A 23167-nucleotide genomic window follows, 5' to 3' on the forward strand; every position below is an offset into this window, starting at 1 on the left:
GATTATCATTCAATTTATTAAGATTGCTCAGCAAGCTAAAAGAATATTCCACTAAAAGATTTTAAATTTTTAACCCTAAATCGACATCTTCTCTTCATTATATAAGATAATACATTTCTCTGAACAAGACATCCATTTTTTTCTTTCCAGTTTTATATGATATTTTTTCTTTCTAATTTTGCTCAATCAAATTTATTTGTTTCAGTTTAGCTTTCTTATTATCAGATTATATATAATTTCATATACATTGATGTTAATATCCTTTTCTAATATAAATTTTTTTCTACATTATGCAGGTATATATTATATTTGATAATAGAAAACAAAATTCACATTTGATTGGGATGTGATTTTTAAAGTTTAAGGTACAGTACTTTTATTTTTCCATTGCCTCTACTTTGATATTTTCTTTAACTTTAAAAATTAAAAACTATAAAATTACAATGAAAAAATGATAAGATTTGTAAGCTTAAATTTTTACTTTCAAATATATTAAAACTTGCTAACAAAAATATATTTGAAAGAATTGCTAACAAAAATTCTTTTTAATTGATATTTGCGTTTTATCTTGCATCTTGACGTTGTTAATTCGTAGATTTATTATGTAATCAAGGAAGAAGAGATAAAATTCTTATCAAATATTATTTTTCTTTTTTTTAAAACAACATGATACTGGGCCAAACAAAACCCAATATATCCCACGTAAAAACTTAGACCCAATACAACTATTTTTCGTTTGTTCTCAATGACACAATGCAATTATGAATACCTAATTGAACCAAATAAATTGTTAATCTCATATAAACAAAAATACAATTCTAATGCAGCTAAATATATTTGATATACAGTACAATATTCTCTCCTTCTTTATTACCAAGTCATGTTTTTCAACCAAGTTAAGATTAAACAACATTTAATTACTACAATAAATAACCCAATATGATATAAAATATAGATTTAAAATTTATCATATACTATTATTTAATTTTACAAACAAAATATACAGCCATCGTCAAATGAAATATATAACATTATATCCAAATAGTAATAAAAATAAAATATTATGATATATTCCCTTTTATACTATACTATTATACTATATTATTTCTTATTTTTTCTAACAAAATATACAATTTAATTCAAAAAAAATATTAAATCATGTGATGTATAGCATGGGCCATGATCTAGTAACAAGTGATTATAAATAATTTTGAATTATTTTAAGTAAATTCTCGGTTCAATCTCTATACTATTAAAAGAGAAGTACAATTGAAAATGGGTCGGGTTAAAATCAGAAAATTGACCCAAAATTCTGAAATCGGATCTTTGAATTTTTTTTGGAATATAAAATCGAATTAATAATGAAAAATCGAAATAAAATCAAATATTTATGGAAATCAAATAAAATCTGATTGTACTTATAGTAACTAATAATAAAAGCATATTCCGAACAATATTATACATTAATTACGTATAATAAATTTGTTCATATATTTTTGGGACTAATTCCATAACAATCAACATTTTTGTCATTAATTTCGCTCATTTTAGCCAATTATCATTAATTGAAAGATATTTTATTTGCTTCTAAGGATTTCTAGAAAATTTATCACAAATAACCCATATGTTTTATAAATTAAATTGATATTTTTATTTTGGTTGTGTAAATTAAATAGATATTTTTATTTTGGTCGTGTAAATTAAATAGATATGAAATCCATGTAACTAATTTTAATTTAATTAGATTAAATCAAAATTATGATATTTTCATACCTATAGCTTACCAAAGAAGTTTAATTTTCAATTTATAAAGATTTTTTGAATATGATTTTAGAATTATTCAACAAGATGATAAGTATTTATTAAATTTTGTGTATCATGAAAAATAATAATTAATTTTTAATCATTATACTTCATCTTTCAATCTCTCATCTAACAAATAAGATACATATTCTATTATTACTATGTCCAAACTTCATTTTGTTGTATGATTAAATAATATTCCCATTAGAACTGTCAAAGCGAGTTGATTCGTCCCTTTAAGTCCGTTTTGCGATAGAAAAAAAATATTTTGACTTGTGTTAGTCGGTCCGCACGACCCGCGGGTAGCATATATGAAATACAAACCCGTCCCACGAATATATGCGGATTTGCGGGATTGTCCATGGATTTTGTTTAAATAATTTTAAAGTAACCAAAATTTAAAATACTACTAAAATAAATAAATACTATTAAAAGTTTGTTTAAATTACCACATGTTGAATAAATTATAATTTTATCAATAAATACTAATATGCGGGCTGATCCGCCAACCCGCGGATGAAAACCGATTAAACCTATGACCCACTGCGAATTAATCTATGTGGCCCGCTTATTTGCGGGTTTAATATATTTTCCCAAATCTGCCCCATAGTGAGATGATGTGGGTTCGACCCGCGGTTTTTGACCAATTTTGACTGCTCTAATTCTCATGAATCGTCTAATTTTAGAATTTTAAAACACAAAATTCTATTTTGTAAATCATAATTAATACGATGGGTATATTTATAAACAATTTTACATTTTCTCTACAATTCGTTATTATGAATATTTATAAGTATACTACACGATTCGTTCTATTAAAAAACACACACAATATTAAACGTAACGTATGTAAACCAATATTCTTCCGCGGTGGACCGCGGGTCCGATCCTACTAACATAAGATTTGAGAGTATAAATTTAAAATTTATTAGTTGAATAACATATGATTCTTAAAAATAAAAGAAAAAACTATTTCCAAAATCCCTATAACAATGGATCCCCCACGTACGGATTGAATTTGGTATATTATATACTAAATATATGTTCATAACATATTCGATTACGCGAATAATTGGTAAATTTCGTAGTTACCTCAAACAAATCTCTATTTCAACAACCAAAGAACTAAAAATTGAAAAAAGAATTTCCTAAATTAATTCCAAATAATAGCTAATTTTCTTAATTAATTAAAAATAATCTATGTTTTATAAGCGATTTATTTATAATATTTTGATTTTTGATCTAACTAAATTATATGCAATCTCATTTTGTGGTTGTTAATATAAATTAACTCATTGTTCAGACCATATTAATTTATTAAAATAATTTTATTTTCTGTTTTCATATCTTAAAAAAAATATATCCATAATTGAGTATAATTAAAAAAAGAAAATATATTCATTATAGTATTATATATAGAAACTGACAAAAATCTAATTATATTTTTTCAATTACTATTATAATATATTAGAACTTTATTATAAAATATATAATATATAAATTTTGTAATAAATAAAATTTAACCCGTAATCTAGTATACTGTATTACAGTACACATTGTCATATTTTCTAGTAATATTTTGGTCCCAAAAATTAAGCTAACTAGAAACTAATTGCAACAACCAATCTACATAAATGGCATATTCCTTACATTAATACTAAATCGCAATTACGTCATAATTCGTTTCTAATAACTGTAAGTATCAAATTTAGAATATATCCTATACTCTATATTTTAAATCATATGCTGATATATGATAATAATTAGCATTTATTTTAGATTGCAAAAAAATTTTTAATCTTGATCACCCCAAAATTCTCAATTTTCTTTTAAACCTAACATTAACCATCTATGACCGCTATAAATAAAATTTCACTAGATGCAAAACAAATTAGCACATCAAAGTTGCTTTGGTACACTCATCCTCTTATTCTTCATCTGTTGATTTCTTTGAAACTCAATTATATGTCATTTATCTGTTTGAAAAATATGGGACTGAAATACAGGATGTAAAAGGATGTGAATTTGGTTTCCATGTCTCTTAGGTAAATTCAATTACTATATTATATGAAAAGAGCAATGATTTTGTAGGTATGTCAAACTCGATACCTTTCTATTCAAAGGTCTATAAATCTATTTATATCATCGTAATCTTGATACTATAATATGTTTTTGGATGCTAATGTCATCTTTATCTTTTGATAGAGGATCACTGAGATCTCTGGTGTAAATTGTCAGCTTCAACCAAAACTAGTCCCGATTAATTTTTTACTATTTTTTAACGTTTCCATATTCAATCAACCATAAGTAAATTTTTGTATAACATTTTTGAATGAATTCAGGGTGACTAGAACGTTTCCGACTGCAACTACAATACAAAGTCAATGAGAAACGATGGAGGATTAAGAAGTTTGTTAAATTCTTTTGATGCTTCACAAATTCGTATCAATCCTCCATATCTATAATGTGTTTTCTAATAGTCTTGTGTGTTATTATATAAGTGAACTAGATTTTAATCCGCGGTACTCTGTGGAATGATTTATTTTTAAAGTTAGTATAAAAATATTTTGTAAATTGTATCTCCTTATATAATATTTTTTATATTATAGTTTACAATTGTTATTAAGTAACGGTATACCACGAGTGCACAAGACAATTGTTAATATACTGAGAATTTAACCAGTATTAAAGCGACATGTTAATGATATTTATAAATATTGATTCAAATTCGTCCGCTATATAAACCCGTTCCGAAATATAATCCGTTCCGTAATTTCTTAACCCGTCCCGTGATTTGTTTTTATTTTAAAATTTAATTATTATTTATTATATATAAAAGTTTACAAATCATATCATTCTCTAAGACATTTATATTTTAATAAACTGAAGATTTAATCTGTATTAAAGCGGTATGTTAATAATATTTTAAAATTTTATAAATATTGATTCAAACTCGTCCACCATATAACTTCGTTCTGAAATATAACCCATCCTGTAACTTCTTAACCCGTCCCGTGATTTATTTTCTAAAAGTAATAATTTTTAAAATTTAAAGATTATTTATTATATATAAAAGTTTGCAAATTGTATCATTTTCTAAGATATTTATATTTATAGTTTACAATTGTTATTAAGTAGTCCCTCTGTTTCATATTATAGGATGTTTTAGACTTATTTTTTTGTTTCACAATATATGATGTTTTGAAGAAACAATTCAAGTTTCAAGTTTCTATGCCAAACATTAAATTAAACAGCTTTTTGACTATTTATATTATGCAGTAAATTATATCATTGGTTAAATTATTTTTAATAGATATTAATTTTTATTTTTAATATAAAAAACTCAAAATTAATTACTTTATTAAACTTTGTGTTTTTATCTAAAAAATCTAATATTGTGAAACAGAGGGAGTAACATTATACCACGAGACAATTTTTGGTTTTATACAATCTTTTCTAAATGAGAATGATTTAATATGTCTAATATTGGTGGTATTAAAAAAATAAGGTTTTAATCCGTATTGAAGCAGCGGATTAATGATATTTTCATCTTTTTATTATTGTTGATTCAAAAATCCGTCCCCCCAAATCCGTCCGGCCAAAAAACTCATTTATTTTATTAATATTGATCTTATTTATGATATGATTCTGAATCATTGTCTAAGTATTTTAAACGATGTAGAACGTTGAACATACATTTTTGTCAATTGGATTATATATGTACGTTTTTAAAATTTCGAATCAAAGTATATGCAAAAAAAAAAATTGATTTTTTTTTTTACTTTATGTATTATATGATGATTCAAAACAGTTAAAAACAAATCAAACAAAGATAGGAGAATCATAATTCTAAATCTTAATCAAATCTTCTAAATATCTAAATTATTAAATATAGAATATTCGGTGTATGAGTTGGGTTAAATATAACCTGACCAACAAACTTTTTATGACCAAAATTTGTAAACGGATCGGATATCCAAAGTATCCGAGAATAATTTTATCCACCCGACTCAAAAGTTACTGCAAAAATACTAGTATAGATTCACAAAATAGTCTTGTGTGAACGATAGTAACATTTATCATTGTTTTATTTCATCTAATGGTCAGTGTTCTAAAAAGCTGTATAGGCGGTCGCCTAGGCCCTGACTAGACGCTAGGCTCTCATGCGATGCCTAGATGACCGCCTTGAATGCCTAAAATTACACAGATCTTGTATAATTTATTTTTTCAATTTTAATTAAGTTTTATTTATATATATAGTTATAAATATTCATATATTTTTTAATATAAATATAAATAAATGTTTTATTTATTTTTGTTTATAATTTTGTATTTTTTAGTTTTATATAGATATTTAATATAACTTTTATCTATAGTATCATATTTATAATGTTTATGTTATAAAACGTCTAAACCGTCTAAAAATTGCATATATTCCGATTAGGCGTTCTAGGCGCTAGACACTGGGTCACCGCCCGCTTAGCGCCTAGCGATTTCTTGAACATTGTTAATGGTCTAACTTTTTACATTTCGTGAGGATATTCATATCACCGAGCACCCAACAACTTTTTTTATCAAAGCAATGTAAAACATCATTGTATTTAAGTTTGTTTTTTTTTTTCTACAAACAAGCGCATATTTTGGGAATTTCCACTAATTAATAATCTCTTGGGTCTGAACTAGGCCTGGGAGTTCGGAATTTTCGGGTTATTCGGGTCGGTTTGTTCGGTTTTCTGAAAATTCGGTTTCTTGAAATTTTCGCCGAATTAATCCAAAATTAAATTCGGTTCGGTTCGGTCGGTAGTCGGTTTTTTCGGGTCGGTTAGCTGATTTTAATTTGGGTCCGAGAAAATTGATCCTATGACCAATTCGGTTTATCTAACCCGAAATAGACATTTTTCAAAGGAAAAACTAGTGTAGCTACTAAATAAAGACATCCAAAAGCAAAAACCATTACAAAACCATACATAAAGCTGTACTGGTAGCTTAAAGCTGTGTTTGTGAGTTAAAGCTACAAGTACAGACCAGTACAGACCATTACAAACTATTAATGAAGCTGATAAGCTAGCATATTATCAAGTTTAAGCTAGCATTACATCAAGAAACCAATATAAAACCATACAAATATCAAGTATGATTTAGTGGTTAGCTTACCAGTTGTAGATTCCCAAAAAATGCTAATCCGGACCAAAAGAGCAGTTTCACAGTTAGTACTTTAAAAAGGCTGGTTTTCCGCTTCACAACGACAAAAGCGCAGAACTATCTATTTGTGAAAAGGCTAACCAAGAATTAACAATGTCCTCAAAAACCTGAACTACTTAATCTACAATAGAACCACAATCATACCTGCCATACTATGAAGAATCATGTAATAGCAACCGCTGAATTCCGAGCATCTACAAAAGAAAACAAGAGATTAGTTACAGACTTATAATGATAAAGAGTATGAAAGGATTTAAACTGTCAATGAGAATAGTTAAACTTACCAAGAGACTCAAAGAATTCAAATTCTTGTAACATTTGGGCCAAGTTTGCTACTGCATCCTCTTTTTTATAGGTACACTTTAACCATTGTTGTGTGCATAGCAAAACCTCTACCATGTAAGGAGTCAGAGAACTCCTATAAGGATCCAACACCCTGCCAGTTGTACTAAAAGCAGACTCTGAAGCAACTGATGAAGCTTGAATTGCTAGAACATCTCTAGCAAATTCTGACAAGACAATGAACTTAGAGCAATTACGTCTCCACCAACTGAGAACATCATAAGGCATCCCAAACTGATTTTCAACTCTCGGCACTGGTTTTTCTGTGAGATACACCTTTAACTCATTGTAGCTAACTTCATTAATCTTCAATCTAACCACCTTATCATATATTGACAGCATCCCCTCACAATCATCTTCATCATCTGATAGCTCAAAGGTGCAAGGCTGCGGCTGAGAGTCTGTTTGCTCTGTTTGATCTTCAGTATCTTCATTGTTTTCTGAGTTGGTGGGCTTGAAACTGTAATGATCATACAGTGTTTCCATTACACTTGAAACTGAAGCATGCAGTTTCCTACTCTCTATGGTATCCTTACCATACAGCTGGTCAAAGCAAAGGGAAGCAAACTTCATCTTGTTCCGAGGATCAAAGACACTGGCCACAATCACTAGAGGATTCATGTTACTCAAACCATCCCAATACTTGTCAAACTTATCCCTCATGTCATTAGCTTGCTTTTTGGTCTCCTCATCAGAACTGCTACACTTAGTGTTCAGACTCCTCTCAATGTCCACAATTTCAGAGTAACACAAACATGAAGTCACAGTCTTGGAAGCAGAGAATATCAAAGTACACTTGTAAAAGACTTTTAGAAATTTGACTAACCTTGCAACCTTCTCCCAGTCAATAGAAGTTGGTGGTCCAACTCTCTTAATCTTATCCTCCTCTTCCAAGAAATAATCACAGTACAACTTGTCCTCAGCCTCCATCTTCTCAAAGGCCAACCTCAACTTCAAAGCAGAAGACAACATCAGATATGTAGAGTTCCAGCGTGTGCTGACATCTAAAGGCAAGCTGCCTCTAGCCAACTTACCTGTCTCACACTTCAATGCAAAAGTCTTCAGCCTACTGAAGGAAGACCGGACATACTTAACAGCATTCCTAATGGCAACAATATGAGCATTAGCCTTCTTCAAACCATGTCCAACAATCAGATTGAGGATATGTGCACAGCAACGCATGTGTAAAAATTCACCATCTTTCACTAATGAGTCTACTCCTCTCATCCTTAACTGATTCTTAAAAACCTCCAAAGCTTTGTCATTGTTCCTTGCATTATCAACTGTAACAGCATAGACCTTCTCAATTCCCCAATCATCCAAACAATCCATCAACTGGGCTGCAATGGTGTCTCCTTTATGGTCTGTGATCACCTTAAAACTAAGGATTCTCTTCTGTAATTCCCACTCTGTGCTAATCCAATGACCTGTGATCACAATGTAGTTGTAGGAAGTTGTAGGACAAGTCCATATATCTGTTGTCAGAGAAACCCTTTGTTTCTCAACACTAAACAACTGCTTCAAAGCTGCCTTCTCTTCCAAATACATAGCAACAATGTCTGTAATGCATGTCTTTCTAGAAAATGTCTTGTACATAGGCAAGACATTGCTACAGAACCCTCAGATTCTACAAATGAGAATGGCAACTCACTGACTACTACCATCTCATTAACTGATCTCCTAAACATGACCGGATCATACTTCACCAGCTTCATATTTCCATTGTTATCACTACTTAGAATCTTCTGGTTCTCACTTTCTACCCAATCCTTGTACTGCTTGCATCTATTTATGTGACTTATCATCGGACTAGTTCCAACTGTTTTTGTATCACAAGCAATCTCAGCTTTACAGTACTTACAGTAGCTCTTACTGAGATCTTCTTCTCTTTGAATAAAATGCTCCCAAACCGGAGCTCGTTTTGCATACTTCTTCCTTGGTTTAGTTGGCTTATCAGCACCAGAAGCAGGCCGTGGTCGTTTATTCCCAGTTACAGTTTCTGTCTCTCCTGTCTTCTGAGGGTTAAGTGGAGGTTCACTCTCATTTTGCTCTTCAGTCATCTACAAATTATACACAAACATCCCATTAGCTTCAACAAAAGGACAATAAAAGGATCACACAAGAACACACAAGGAACATGACCACAATAGGAGAAAAAACAAAACCCTAATTTTAAAATCTAACCTATATACATGCAAGTCTTAATTTAAAACCACTCGGAGACCATAAACAAATTACACACACCGAACCCTAAATTTCTGGATGAAAACTGGAGTCCAAAACCCTAAATTCTACAAATCGAAGAAGAAGATAAGTGAAAAATTAGGGTTAATGACTTAGGTTTAGACTTATATAGGGCTGCCTAAAACAAATAAACAGATCGGCCCGATAACCGAACCGACTTACGATTCACCAAATTAATTTCGCCGAACGGTTTGATTTCTCTCTTCGGTTTACGCCGATAACCGAAATTCTCGGTTTAATCGGGTCGGTTTGTTCGGTTTAACCGAACTCCCAGGCCTAGTCTGAACGGCTAAAACAAAAGGAACCGAAAGAGAATGTTCTCTCTGTCTTTATCTTCCACTTCCACTCACACTTCCACTTTCAGGTCGCGTTGCTTCACTCTCCATTGCAGAAGAGAGGTCGCTGCGATTTCTGCAATTCACCCCTGAAACCTTCTCAATTTACTTCAACTGCCACTATACCTAAACTTCATCTTTCTCCTCTGAGCTATGATAAAGATTGCAGATTTCACTCTCTTCTTCCTCTTCTTCTTCGTCTCCTCTCCCTCGTTGCTTCTAGCTCAATCTCAGCTTCCCAATATCGACCCACAAGACAAAGCTTCTTTATTGATATTCAGAGTTTCGATTCACGACCTAAATCGAAGCCTATCGACATGGTACGGCTCATCGTGTTCTAACTGGACAGGTCTAGCTTGTCAGAATCCGACCGGAAAAGTTCTCTCTCTCACTTTATCTGGTCTGAATCTCTCCGGGCAGATTCACCCATCTCTTTGTGAGCTCTCTTCTCTTCAAAGCTTGGACCTTTCTCACAACAATTTCTCTGCAAACATTCCTTCTTGCTTCGGTTCGTTGCGTAATCTTAGGACACTTAATCTTAGTCGTAATAGTTTTTTTGGTTCGATTCCTGCCTCATTTCTGAGTCTTAAGGAGCTTAGAGAAGTTGTTCTAAGTGAGAATAGAGATTTGGGTGGTGTGATTCCTCATTGGTTTGGGGGTTTCTCGATGAATCTTGAGAGAGTTGATTTAAGTTTCTGCTCGTTTCTTGGAGAATTACCTGAGAGTTTACTGTATTTGAAGTCTCTCAAGTACTTGAATCTTGAGAGCAATAACTTGACTGGTACACTTAGAGATTTTCAACAACCATTGGTGGTTCTTAATCTTGCTTCAAATCGGTTTACGGGTACACTGCCTTGTTTCTACGCCTCTCGTCCTTCTCTCAGTGTTCTGAATCTAGCTGAGAACTCTTTGGTTGGTGGATTACCTTCTTGTTTGGGTTCTTTAAAAGAGCTGAGTCATTTAAATCTGTCCTTCAATGGATTTAACTACGAGATATCTCCGAGGCTTATGTTTTCGGAGAAGCTTGTGATGCTGGACTTGAGTCACAACGGGTTTTCAGGTCGTCTTCCTAGTAGAATATCGGAAACAACTGAGAAACTGGGTTTAGTTCTTCTTGACCTCTCTCACAATAGGTTTTCTGGTGATATACCGTTGAGGATTACCGAGTTGAAGAGTTTACAAGCATTGCGTCTCTCTCACAATCTTTTAACGGGAGATATCCCGGCTAGAATTGGGAATCTGACATATCTCCAGGTTATTGATCTTTCCCATAACGCATTAACTGGCTCAATACCTCTCAACATTGTTGGTTGCTTTCAGTTGCTTGCTCTGATGATTAGTAATAACAATCTCTCGGGCGAAATACAACCCGAGCTTGATGCGTTGGACAGTTTGAAGATACTGGACATAAGCCACAACCAGATTTCGGGTGAGATACCGCTTACTTTGGCTGGCCTGAAGTCTCTAGAGATTGTGGATATCAGTTCCAATAACCTCTCAGGAAACCTGAATGAAGCCATTACCAAATGGTCCAACCTCAAGTATCTCTCTCTTGCCCGGAACAAATTTAGTGGAACACTTCCTTCTTGGTTGTTCAAGTTCGACAAAATCCAAATGATCGACTACTCCTGCAACAGATTCTCTTGGTTCATACCAGACGATAACTTAAACAGCACACGCTTCAAAGATTTTCAAACCAGTGGAGATGAAAGATTTGCAGAGCCACCAGGAAAAGTAGAGATCAAAATATCAGCAGCTGTGGTTGCTAAAGACGAACTAAGCTTCAGCTACAATCTATTATCCATGGTTGGGGTTGATCTTTCTGACAATCTATTACACGGAGAGATCCCAGAAGCTTTGTTCAGACAGAAGAATATCGAGTACTTGAACTTATCCTACAACTTCCTTGAAGGTCAGCTTCCGCGTCTAGAGAAGCTGCCAAGATTAAAGGCTTTAGATCTTTCACACAACTCTCTGTCAGGTCAAGTCACTGGAAACATCTCGGCTCCTCCAGGACTGACCCTACTGAATCTATCTCACAACTGTTTCTCTGGAATCATTACCGAGAAAGAAGGGCTTGGAAAGTTTCCAGGCGCTTTGGCTGGAAATCCGGAACTGTGTATGGAATCTCCCGGAAGCAAGTGTGACCCGGCAAACATTGATGCGTCACAAGAGGAAATATATCAAAACGAATTGGTGGAAGGACCGATATCGATTTGGATATTCTGCTTAAGCGCGTTTATTAGCTTCGATTTTGGAGTGTTAGGTATCTTTTGTTCAGCTCGTGCTCGTAGTTATATTCTTCAGACCAAAGCTTAACTCCAAAGATTGATTGATGTATATTCAGTTGTAACACACGCAGTATGTTGTTGGTCTCAGATTTGAAGTGGAAATGCTCGCTTTTAACTAAAATGTTAGTTTTATCTCCCAAATGTTGTTACTTGTGTATATAGTTTGACCGGTTTACATTTACATGAACCGTATTGGATTCTTGTTCTGTTTGTGATTCAAGAAGTGATTAGACTGAATAATCCAGTAGTACTATCTATCTAAACACATCAAAACTCGAGTTAGTGAGTAGTGGTGTTCATTTCGGAGATTGGGACAGGAAATGGTGGGTAATGATCGGAAACGTACAATTTGGGTGTTTAAATGTATAATCCACGGAGTATAAAAACTGAACTATGCAAGGACTTATGGAAAATAAGCTAAGCATCTTGTTAAACATCACAGAGCAAGTGGTGGAAGACAAATCTTATCAAGCAGGCCAAACACAATCTTTTGCAATTTTGACAAAAACTCAGAATTTGGCTTTGTTTTCAAGAGTATACACAAAAAGACAATCCAATATGGCTTTGTTCTCACAGAAGTTTGACCATGCAATGCTTAATAGGCCAGAAAAAAAAAAGGAAAAAAAAAAGAGACAGAAGTTGACCTAGTGGCGGAGAATTATCTCTCTCTTCAAGCAGCAAGGCTTACTTGCAAAGCTACACATGAAAAATAATTTGAGCTTCAGCACAACTTCATTTAAACTCGAGCATCCTCAGTAACATGTCCTCATTCTCATCAATGTATGGATCCTGAGGTTTGATGGAGAGCGGCTTTAGAATAGGAGAATTCTCTAGGATGAATCTGATAATAAGGAGCTCGTTTTGGACCCCACCAATATTTTTTTAAGCTTGACACGCTCCAGCTTAAGCAGTTTACCGTCACAAAACTCAACTTCTCCCTCATTAATGGTTGGAGAATGGACGTGATGAGCCCTGTTAGCAAACTAGGCTGGATAATTTGGGTATTGAAATGTATAATCCGATATATTTTGGAGCCGAGTACAAAAAATGAACCAAGCCAGGACTTATGGAAGATAAGCAAAGTATCTTGTTAAACATCAGAAAGCAATGGGCAGTAAGACAAACATTATCAAGCTAGGCCAAATACAATCTTTTACAATTTTGACAAAAGCTCAGAAAAGGAAGTTGATATAGGGTCTCATTGACTATGGTTCATGGTTGTAGCTTTACGTTTTAGACGGTAGATTTTTTTTTTTTTGTAGCTATAGTATTTTGACTGTAATTTGTTTTTTTTTAATAAAAAAAAGCATGATTGGTAATTGTGGCTGTAGCGTTTAAAAAAAAAATGTGATTGATAAGTTTTAAATGTGTATTACTATAGATTAATTAATATTTCTTTATATAAAAATGATAATATTAATTAAAAATAAAATAAATTTATAACAATTTATAATTCTTAAACAACATTTTTAATTTATTATTTATCTACTAAATGTAAAATGGAAATTTTTATATATTTAAAATACATAATATATGCTTATATGTATTATATATTAGAAAGGAAAGAGTTTGTAAAATATATTATTAAATTTAAGTTTATACATATATATTCACATGTTTTTCCTTACTCATATATAATACATATAAGCATATATTATGTATTTTATACACGTTAATATATATTGTACAAAGTTTTAATATTCAAACATAATTGCTTACGCATAGGAGAAAAACTCAAACAAAACAATCTCTATCTCCAAAATAAACTCCTCTTGAAACCAATTCAAAAAGCAGGAAGAATCAAACAAACTCCTGAAGATTAAGTTACACGAATTCAAAAGGCAGAATCAATCGACAAATTAATGAGCAAGAGAATGGTCTGCACTCTGTCTTTCTCAATTATAGGTCTTAAGTACATATAACTATCCGTTTTGTGACAACAAACTATTGTAAAAACAATTTGCTAATATTATCTACAAATTAGAGACATATTTTAATTCAATACGATTTGAAGACAATTTGTTATTAAACGTAGTTAAATAGCGACAAATATTAAGGAAATCATATTGTAATATCTGTTGGAACATCCGTCATCCATCATAAATCCATCCGAAAAGAAGTATCCTTTATGTGCTTGACTTATCAACCGAAAGTGTGGAGGAAGGAAAACTAAAATTGCTACGCTAGGGCTGCTCCACTAGTAGAATGTTCAAAGGAATGCCAAAGAGTGAACTAATGTGCTGCACAAGCTCTGCTCAAGATTTCTAATTATGAAATTGGAACCCCTAAAAAGATAAAAGAGGAGAGCCATTCCCGTAGAAGGAGTGTGCTTATGCTAAAGAAGTGGGATCTTGCTTTGCTAGAGAAAACTTCATTGCGAGTAATTAGGTTGGATAATAAAATAGTGAGAAGGGATTAGATCCTGGAGCTTCGCTAGTAAAAGATGCTATGTTTGAGCCGATCTGGTCGGTGACGAAGAATCGTAGCTTGCAAGCAGAGGAAGACACTCCAAGGACTTCGGGGTGTGCTGAGCAGAAGCACAATCGGGTGATAATTAGCCAGTGTGCTAAAGAAGAAGCAGCACAATTAAAAAGAAAAGAGAACTCAACTCCATGCTTACTTAGGAATCTATCTCCACTAGCTAAGAGGTCTTATTACTGAGCCTAAATATAGTTCAGTCTAAAGCTGGCAGAGCTTTAGCCAGACCTAGCGAAGAAAAGTAAATCTTCAAGCTTGCTTCGCTAGAACGAGGATTTGCTACTCAACCAACCTACCCCAGGAACAATCAACTGAGCATTTACCGCCCAACTATTATTGCATGTGTGTATGCGTGTTTGTTTAGAAGCTTCCGTCAACTCCTCTGTGTTACTTCAAAGTTCTTTGTCTATTGCTCACTTAATCAAGGAAGAAGCCTTATCTATCTTCTATTCTCTTGTCTTGTACTCCTAGCGAAGCAACTCTTCACTTGCTTCGTTTGAGGTTTTTGTAGCTGACTTCACCTATATTTATTGCTGAAAAATTGAATCAATTTTATTTAATTGATGTCAAACTAATTAATTATGACATCAGTTAATATAATTGATGCTAAGTCATATATATTTACTTCATTTATAAAAAAGTAATTTAAAATAACATCACTTTGTTTGGATATAACCGGACAATCGGGGCTGAGAACTCTTGGGATACCAATCCAAGCATCGGTTCGTGATGCCCTCGGTCCGCGCAGATGGAGACTAAGACGGACAAGGCTCTTGCATTTAAAGCTCGGATCTGGTGGTTTGGTCAGGGAATGCCTCGCTGCAATTTAATTTCATCACATGGCTAGCGGTTCGCAATCGTCTCTCCATGGGTGATCGAATGCGGGTCTGGGGATTCAATCAACCATGTGTTTTTTGTGGAGAACCGGATGAATCTCACAATCATCTATTCTTCGCTTGTCTGTTTTCCTTTAATGTATGGTCAGCTCTAGCGGGATCAATCCTAAGGCACCGCGAAGACCCAGATTGGGAGGCGACTTTGACGCAACTGACGAGAGGGACTGGAAATCATCTACATGACATCCTTCTCCACCTTTGTTTTCAAACTACCATCTACCTCCTTTGGAAGGAGAGAAACATGCGGATCCATCAAAGTGGATACTTCACCATGTAGCAAATCATTAGGCGAGCTGAAAAGCTTGTCTGAAATAGGATAAACTCCCTGGATTACATGACCCGACCAAAGCTTCGAGCTCTCCTACAACAAGGATTCGCCGTTTCGTCCATGTGTCCTTGCAAATACATGACGTATGATTTAAATAGAGTTTTAGTGACTTAAAATGTTACGAAGAATATGTTGATTCCCCTGTTTTCGTGAGCCAAAGAAGAAGTCAGCTCTTAGTCTAAAGAAGTCAGCTCTTACTCTAAAACAAAAAATACAATAAAGAAGTCAGATCTAACTCGTTTTGGAATGATTTTGTCAGCGAAGAAGTCGACTAGTGTTCGAGTGGGGAAACACGTTGTAAACTATAAGTCTAACTTTGACCAAAAAAAAGAGCAAGTTGTCAACTATAATTCTGTCTTCTTTTGCAACTTCCATTTCTGGCCACCGAAGTTTCAAGCAAAACACCAAAAATTATCTTTTTAGAATATTAATGACTAATGAACTCTATATATCTCACAAAAGTTGGACATGTTTTCAATCCCAAGTCCCAACCAAACAGATAAACACATTTTCAAATTCAAACAAGAATCTATCAAACTCCTTTTGTGTCTAAGAAAAAAGCTCTCTGATAATGTCGGGAGCATCTTCTGTTTCTTCTATTTGTTCTTCTAATGTATCATTGATCCCTACGGGACCTCAAGTGTTCATCAATTTCCGAGGAAAAGATTTACGAAAAGGTTTCCTCAGCTTTCTTTCGCCTGCTTTGAAAAAAGAAAAGATCAACGTGTTTATAGACGAGCAAGAGGAAAGGGGCAAATACCTAATCAGTCTGTTTAATACGATAGGGGAGTCGAAAATCGCTTTGGTTATCTTTTCTGAGGGATACTGCGAGTCACATTGGTGTATGGACGAGCTGGTAACAATCAAGGAATACATGGATAAAAACAGACTCAAAATCATTCCAATATTCTATAGGCTTGAGCTCGACGTGGTGAAAGATCTTACAGGTAAATTCGGCGATAATTTCTGGAATATGGTAGATAATTATCAACCTGAACCAGAGAAACTCCACAAATGGACGGAAGCTTTATTCTCTGTTTGCCAATTGTTTGCCTTGATCTTACCAAAACACAGGTTTTTATTTTTCCACTTTTATGTTCTTATTACTTGACAAATTAATATCTAGTAATTTGTGTTTTTCCCAAAAACTGTAATATTTTGTCTTTTGACTCATTGACATTTTCCTCTTTTTATTTTTTTTGGTATCATAGTGACACTTCCGATAGAGATTTCGTAAAGGTAATCGTTAAGGCGGTTAAAAAAGTGCAGCGGAATTTCTCCCAAGGAAGAAATGGAGAAATAGGAGATCAAGGTTTCTTGATCCCTACAAGTAAACTCACTATCACTATGCACGAGTCACCAAAGTAAGAGCCTTCCTTATGATTTCATTTAGGACATTTATGATATTTTGATGAAACATACATATGGCTTAACTGGTATATCGAATAGCAAATACATTTTAGCTACTAGAATTTCCGCAAAGTACTAATAAAATGCTTGAAGCTTGTTGTAGTAGATTGTTAAGTTTTATTTTTATAATTATATTTTTAATATCATTTAGTATAATCACTTTTGTAAAATATTATAACTTGATGAATATTTTGTTAAGATCTATGGACTTCCAACTCAAAACCAATTGACAATGAGTGGAGTGGCCCATATCCCTTATATATTACTTAGGATCCCTTCCAACTTCCGATGTGGGACATTATGTCCTAATACGCCCCCTCGAGATGATGGCTCTTTGGCCATTAATCTCGGAATGTTCGGGCTTAGATCGACGGCATCAATTTTGGGCCTTGTCGATGATTGGACCATCTTTTGGTCGAATCGGGTTGGACATGTGTGGATCGGGCTCTGATACCATGTTAAGATCTATGGACTTCCAACTCAAAACCAATTGGCAATGATGAGTAGAGTGGCCCATATCCCTTATATATTACTTAGGATCCCTTCCAACTTTCGATGTGGGACAATATGTCCTAATATATTTTGAATGGCAAAAAAGAGAGTGAAATCATGTTTTTTAAATCTTGAAAAACTTGTATAAAATGTCTACTATATTTCCTTTATCAGTTGCTTTCTAATTTATAATAGGAAAAAAGTCTACATATTCTTCTCAAGGATAGATTAGAAACTATGACATTAATTATTTGCATGAAAAGATTAGATCCCCTAGGTCTCGGTTCCTTAGAACTTTTTTTTCATTTCGATGTTGATCTATTTATGTTCAGTGAGGAAGCTGTTCAAGTTTCGGTGCTAAATGAATTTTACCAGATGAGGAATCAGTCACCAGGGCCATCACACGAGGTCATAAAATTTGCTGTCTTTTTGGTTGATTTTCTTTATATATGTTTATTGGTATCATTATATGAACTGACATGGAGATTTATATATCGACAGTTCAAATTCTGGGTCCTTACGAGACCGAAGGGTAACGTTTTCATGATTGACGCAAGGGATCTTTCCATTGCATGGTCAGAGAACTCCAACCATTGGACCTGGCTCCCTCTCCCAAACCAAAAAGCAAAGTAAAGCTTCTCTTTTTTTTTTTTTGTGCACCAGTAAAGCTTCTCTTAAAAGTATATATTATATAAATTGAGAAAAATCTCTTAAATATAATGCGGCCTTTTATCAAACAAAAAAATTCTCTTAAAATGGCACAAAAAAAGAATTATTTTAAAACTTTTAAATCATCTTTCATACAACTGAAATATAGCAGTGCCTTATAATTTTAGTAGAGTCTCCTACATTTTTGTTGCATTTTAAGTAATACAAAGTTTGGTATTACTGAAAATGCTCCATAAATTTGTGAAATAAAATAAAGGGGTGCTTTTAGATAATGTTATTTTCTATACGAAGAAAAATAATCGATTGGGTTTATTATACAATCTTTTTAACCACAAAATTTTAATAACTCATGAAAAATGGTGAAATTTTTTTTTTATATACAATATTAAGTGACAAGCAAGAAAACTAACACGAAATATATACTTTTTACAGATTATTTTTTGGATTTATTATCTATTACTAAACAAAAAATTTTGCAGTGAATCGGTCGTGGAAATTGCGTTTTTGAAAAAAGCAAGCTGGCTAGACATAGCTGGAAAGTTTGACACACGATATTTGTCCCCAAGGACAAGGTATGAGGTGGTGTTTGTGGTGAAGTTGGAATACACATTCGAATGGGAGACACCGGTGAAGTTAAAGCTGGACTTGCCCAATACTTGGGAGAAACCGCAAGAACAAAGTGTGGACATGTTCGATTATATAAGTAACCAATGGCTCGAAATTTCGGTTGGGGAGTTCACCACATCGATGAAAAACGTTGGGGAAATCTCTTTTGCAATGTACGAACACGAGTGCCAACTGTGGAAGTCAGGGCTCTTCGTCAAAGGTGTTACAATTCGTCCCAAATTCTAAGTTATTTATAAGCTTGGCTGACCTCTCGTTTTCTCCTCTAAATATTTATTCGATTTGCTTGGAGTGATTAATATTGTATGTATTCGTCCCCCTAAAGTGAGTGCCAAATAAAAGAACGAGTTCGAAAGTTTACCACTCTTTATAAGAGGAATTTTAAGTATGGATTCATATTGATCCTGATACATACGATATTCTTACCAAGTGATTTTTTTTTTTCGTCTCTTACCAAGTGACTTAACGTATTGAATAGAGCAGAGATAAAAACTAAGTGGGTTAGATTCTTTATTTTACTTTTTTTTTGGTCGGCAGAAATTTTGTCTTTCAGGAAAACATGCAGTACCTATTTTTTTACCGAGTGTGGGTTTTAACATTTTCGTTGACCGTTGTTGATTCAGGTACACTCAAAAAGATAATATAGAGGGGTAAATATTAAGAAAAAAACTACAATGGGTGGGTAAAGAAGAAATATTCAGGGTTTTTTTTTAATTTTCTTTGGTAATAGTGGATGTTGATTAATGATGATCTAAGCCAAATATTTTTTTTTTTTGGTGCAAAAATTAAAGCCAAAGATAAAATAAATAATTACTAAATAGATGATTTCATTTGCCTTTGCTTACAATGTAGGGCATTGAGTGCGCTCCCCTCTTAGAAAAGTTTTAACATGATAGAGGTGTAAATTTAATAAATTTTGTTGTAAAAATATGATGAATATTCAATGAAAATATATTATCCACATCATATGCATTTCTATGCATACAAATCTCATCAAGTTCCACATGATAACAATATATACATGAAAATATTTAATTTAATTCTTCATTTCTTAAAAAGATTAATTATTATTATAACACTTTAATTAGGTAGTATATATAATCTATCATCTATAAAATGAAAAATAGACAACAGAACATTAGCAATGATTTAGAATATAATTTAGGCGGTAAGATCAGTAATTTGATGTAATGATTACAAAGATGATAAAACATACATAATAATTTCATTGAAATAATAAGAAATTTACTACGAATATGATATTGTATCAGGTAATATAGATTTTCTTACAATATCAATATATATATATATACTTTTTTATAACGATTAAAAGTACTACTAATCTAATATCAACATCAATATCAATATATATATATATATATCTACTTTTTTTTATAACGATTAAAAGTATTACTAATCTAAAATTATCATGAATATATATATATTATCAAAATAAAAAGTATATAAATATATATATTATATAAAATGTGGAGTTGGAGACATCAAAAAGGTCCAGGAGATTTTGTGGGGTTTATTTTGTAACAAATGTAATATAATTTTACACCAAACGTTATACCTAAAGTTTAGAATCATTTTCCTAACTGTTATAGCAAAATAATCTTCTATAGTTAATTAGAGAAATCCCTAGTATTAATCACATATGCGAGACTAATTTTTTTTTTCTTAGATCATTTATTAAGTAGATAAAGATCACCAAGATGAAAACGGAAAGAATCTTAATCTTGATGATGATGAATTTAGTGAAATGTAAAAAATTGGGTATGGATAAGTGATATGCAAAACATTTGCATTATGTATCAAGTTAATGAGATGGAAAAGGTAAGTACTAGCTTATGATTAAGTGAAGTGTGATAGAAGTGAAGAGAATAATACTAGTAGTTAAGATGCATGTGATACATCATGTCTTAAATATATTTTGATTGTCTATAAATTTGCCGTCTCTTTACCAATCACCCCACTTAATTACATTTGATTTAAATTTTAAATATAAATCATGCAATATATGTCAATTTTCAAACTTTTGGTGTATGATCCAATAACATCATCAACATACAAGATGGTGAGCTGTGACGATTCTTCTTATGAGTCATCTCTCGCACCGGAGGATGTCATTATCGCCAAGAATATTTCAATGGTTCTCACCAACATTTTAGCCAAAGAAATAATACGATTTGAGAGGGATGACTACGAATTATATTCGGTGCTAACTGTGAATTTTGGATGTGCGCAAAATGTTGTTAATAAATTCAATGTTGGAAGTGGTTTACTTGGACTAGCATACGGAAAATTCTCAATTTTAAAATAATTGGAGAAAATGTGACCGTATGGAAGCCTACCAATTACATCTTCTTAGTATTATGAGATCGAGCAAGGACCATGGGAGTATCGACGCCATTAATTATGAGGAATAGTCATTATCATGTCGACCTGGAGATAATCAATATCAATGGAATAGCTATTCCAAATCATTTGACACTCATCAAACGAACCATTTAACATTCTACAAGAGGATCTCGAGTTAGATCCAACCAATTTATTCCATTAATTCGAAGATTAATAGTTATGTTTAGTTGTGATGATGAGCTTCGAGATTGATTTTTGTATCAACGAGACAATTGCGCTTCATAATTATAACGATGAGACTATTTACAATGAATAAATCTCATGTGATTTGCTTTATTAAATTGAATTGTACATATATTTTACGCATCTTTTTATATAAAGCTTAAGGTATCTCATAAAGTACAATTTGACATTTAATTAATTTTAATTAATAAATCTTGACATATGTCATTGTCAATTAGATTTTCACACATGTCAAATTGAATTTACATTTTACCATACTTGATATTTTCTTTTGAAATTATGTACTGTTAATATATATAATATGTAAAATAAATAAACTCCTTAATTTGTTTATTCAATAATCTTTTAATTCTTTTCATGGATAGATAATTAGGTTATGCAAACTTTGGCTATTTTATATTTTTATTCTTTTATATTTCTTATTATTTGTTTTTGCCAAATAATATCGAATAAAGTAGGAGATTTTTTAGTTTTCCTAATTCTATTTTTTTCCAAAATATTGATGTATTTATTCGTTTATTCCTATTTGAATTTAGTATTCTTTTACTATATGTTAATTCTTATGACTTTAGTATAATGGTTATAAACAGAGATGCTCACGACTAGTGCTCTTGAAAGCGAGTTACAAGCACTTATCATCGCTATGCACAGTGCCGGCTCAGAGGGCGGACGATGCGACGGTCAGTTGTCCAATCCCGTGTTTTAATAATTAAGGGGCCTATTTTTAAAAATATTTTTACAAAAATATTAAAAAAATTAGGTTACAACATAAAAATAAAATTTAGAAGGGCCCATAAAATTTTTTATTTATTGTTTTTAGTATTAATAATTAATTTTTTTGATAAAAATAGTATAGAAAAAAAAATTTCAGCAAAAAAAAATTCTAAGGGTCCAAAATTTTTTTTTGCCCTAGAACCCTTGAAATTGTTGAGCCAGCCCTGGCTATGCATAAGAATTGTTGGAGCCACGGCTATACGAAAGTATGCTTTGAAGGTGATAAAAGGAGGTATCAGACATTATGAACGGGGAAGATCTCATTTTGGTGTTTTCAACTGGATTAGAGATATTCAACCATGGAAAAAAAGATTTCAAGATTTTTGTAAAGATTTCAAGATTATCGGTTTCAATGGGTCAAAAGAAAACAGAATAAGCCGGCGGACATTATGGCTAAGACACGAATCCCTCATGATTTACAATTCATGTTTTACTCTTATGTACCTGCTGTAATTACAGATGCTGTAAGTTTGGATTACTCCTCGATTCAAAATTAATAAGAATGATGATGTTAAAAAAAAAACAGAGATGCTAAAGTCATACTCCCTCTGTTTTTTAAAAGTTGTCGTTTTAACTGTATTTGGACAAATTAAGAAAATGTATACAATGACTATATTAACCTCATAAAAATGACAAGTAATTATTTACAAATAATTTGTGTTCAATAAAATG

The 23167-nt window shown here is 32.4% G+C and overlaps 2 protein-coding genes across 2 annotated transcripts; both read left to right on the forward strand.

Annotated features, from left to right (window-relative positions):
* Nucleotides 1-9876: 9876 nt before the first annotated feature.
* Nucleotides 9877-12451, forward strand: LOC9322976 (leucine-rich repeat receptor-like protein CLAVATA2). Its single transcript, XM_002886865.2, has one exon. The coding sequence runs from the start codon at nucleotides 10080-10082 to the stop codon at nucleotides 12243-12245; it is 2166 nt and encodes a 721-aa protein (XP_002886911.1). The 5' UTR covers nucleotides 9877-10079; the 3' UTR covers nucleotides 12246-12451.
* A 3725-nt stretch (nucleotides 12452-16176) lies between these two features.
* Nucleotides 16177-19508, forward strand: LOC9322977 (protein PHLOEM PROTEIN 2-LIKE A5). The gene is made up of 5 exons (XM_021010266.1): nucleotides 16177-16993; nucleotides 17131-17283; nucleotides 18154-18229; nucleotides 18323-18450; nucleotides 18970-19508. The coding sequence occupies exons 1-5, from the start codon at nucleotides 16491-16493 to the stop codon at nucleotides 19340-19342; spliced, it is 1233 nt and encodes a 410-aa protein (XP_020865925.1). The 5' UTR covers nucleotides 16177-16490; the 3' UTR covers nucleotides 19343-19508.
* Nucleotides 19509-23167: the final 3659 nt, after the last annotated feature.

Source organism: Arabidopsis lyrata (genome assembly GCF_000004255.2).
Source record: "Arabidopsis lyrata subsp. lyrata unplaced genomic scaffold ARALYscaffold_2, whole genome shotgun sequence".
NCBI lineage: Eukaryota > Viridiplantae > Streptophyta > Magnoliopsida > Brassicales > Brassicaceae > Arabidopsis > Arabidopsis lyrata.

Bases quoted from the DNA above. Each gene is read 5' to 3' on its own strand.
- LOC9322976 (XM_002886865.2), top strand. From the start codon at position 10,080: ATGATAAAGATTGCAGATTTCACTCTCTTCTTCCTCTTCTTCTTCGTC.
- LOC9322977 (XM_021010266.1), top strand. From the start codon at position 16,491: ATGTCGGGAGCATCTTCTGTTTCTTCTATTTGTTCTTCTAATGTATCA. The intron at 17,284-18,153 runs GTAAGAGCCTTC...ATTTATGTTCAG, and splicing joins ACTATGCACGAGTCACCAAA to TGAGGAAGCTGTTCAAGTTT. The intron at 18,230-18,322 runs GTCATAAAATTT...ATATATCGACAG, and splicing joins CACCAGGGCCATCACACGAG to TTCAAATTCTGGGTCCTTAC.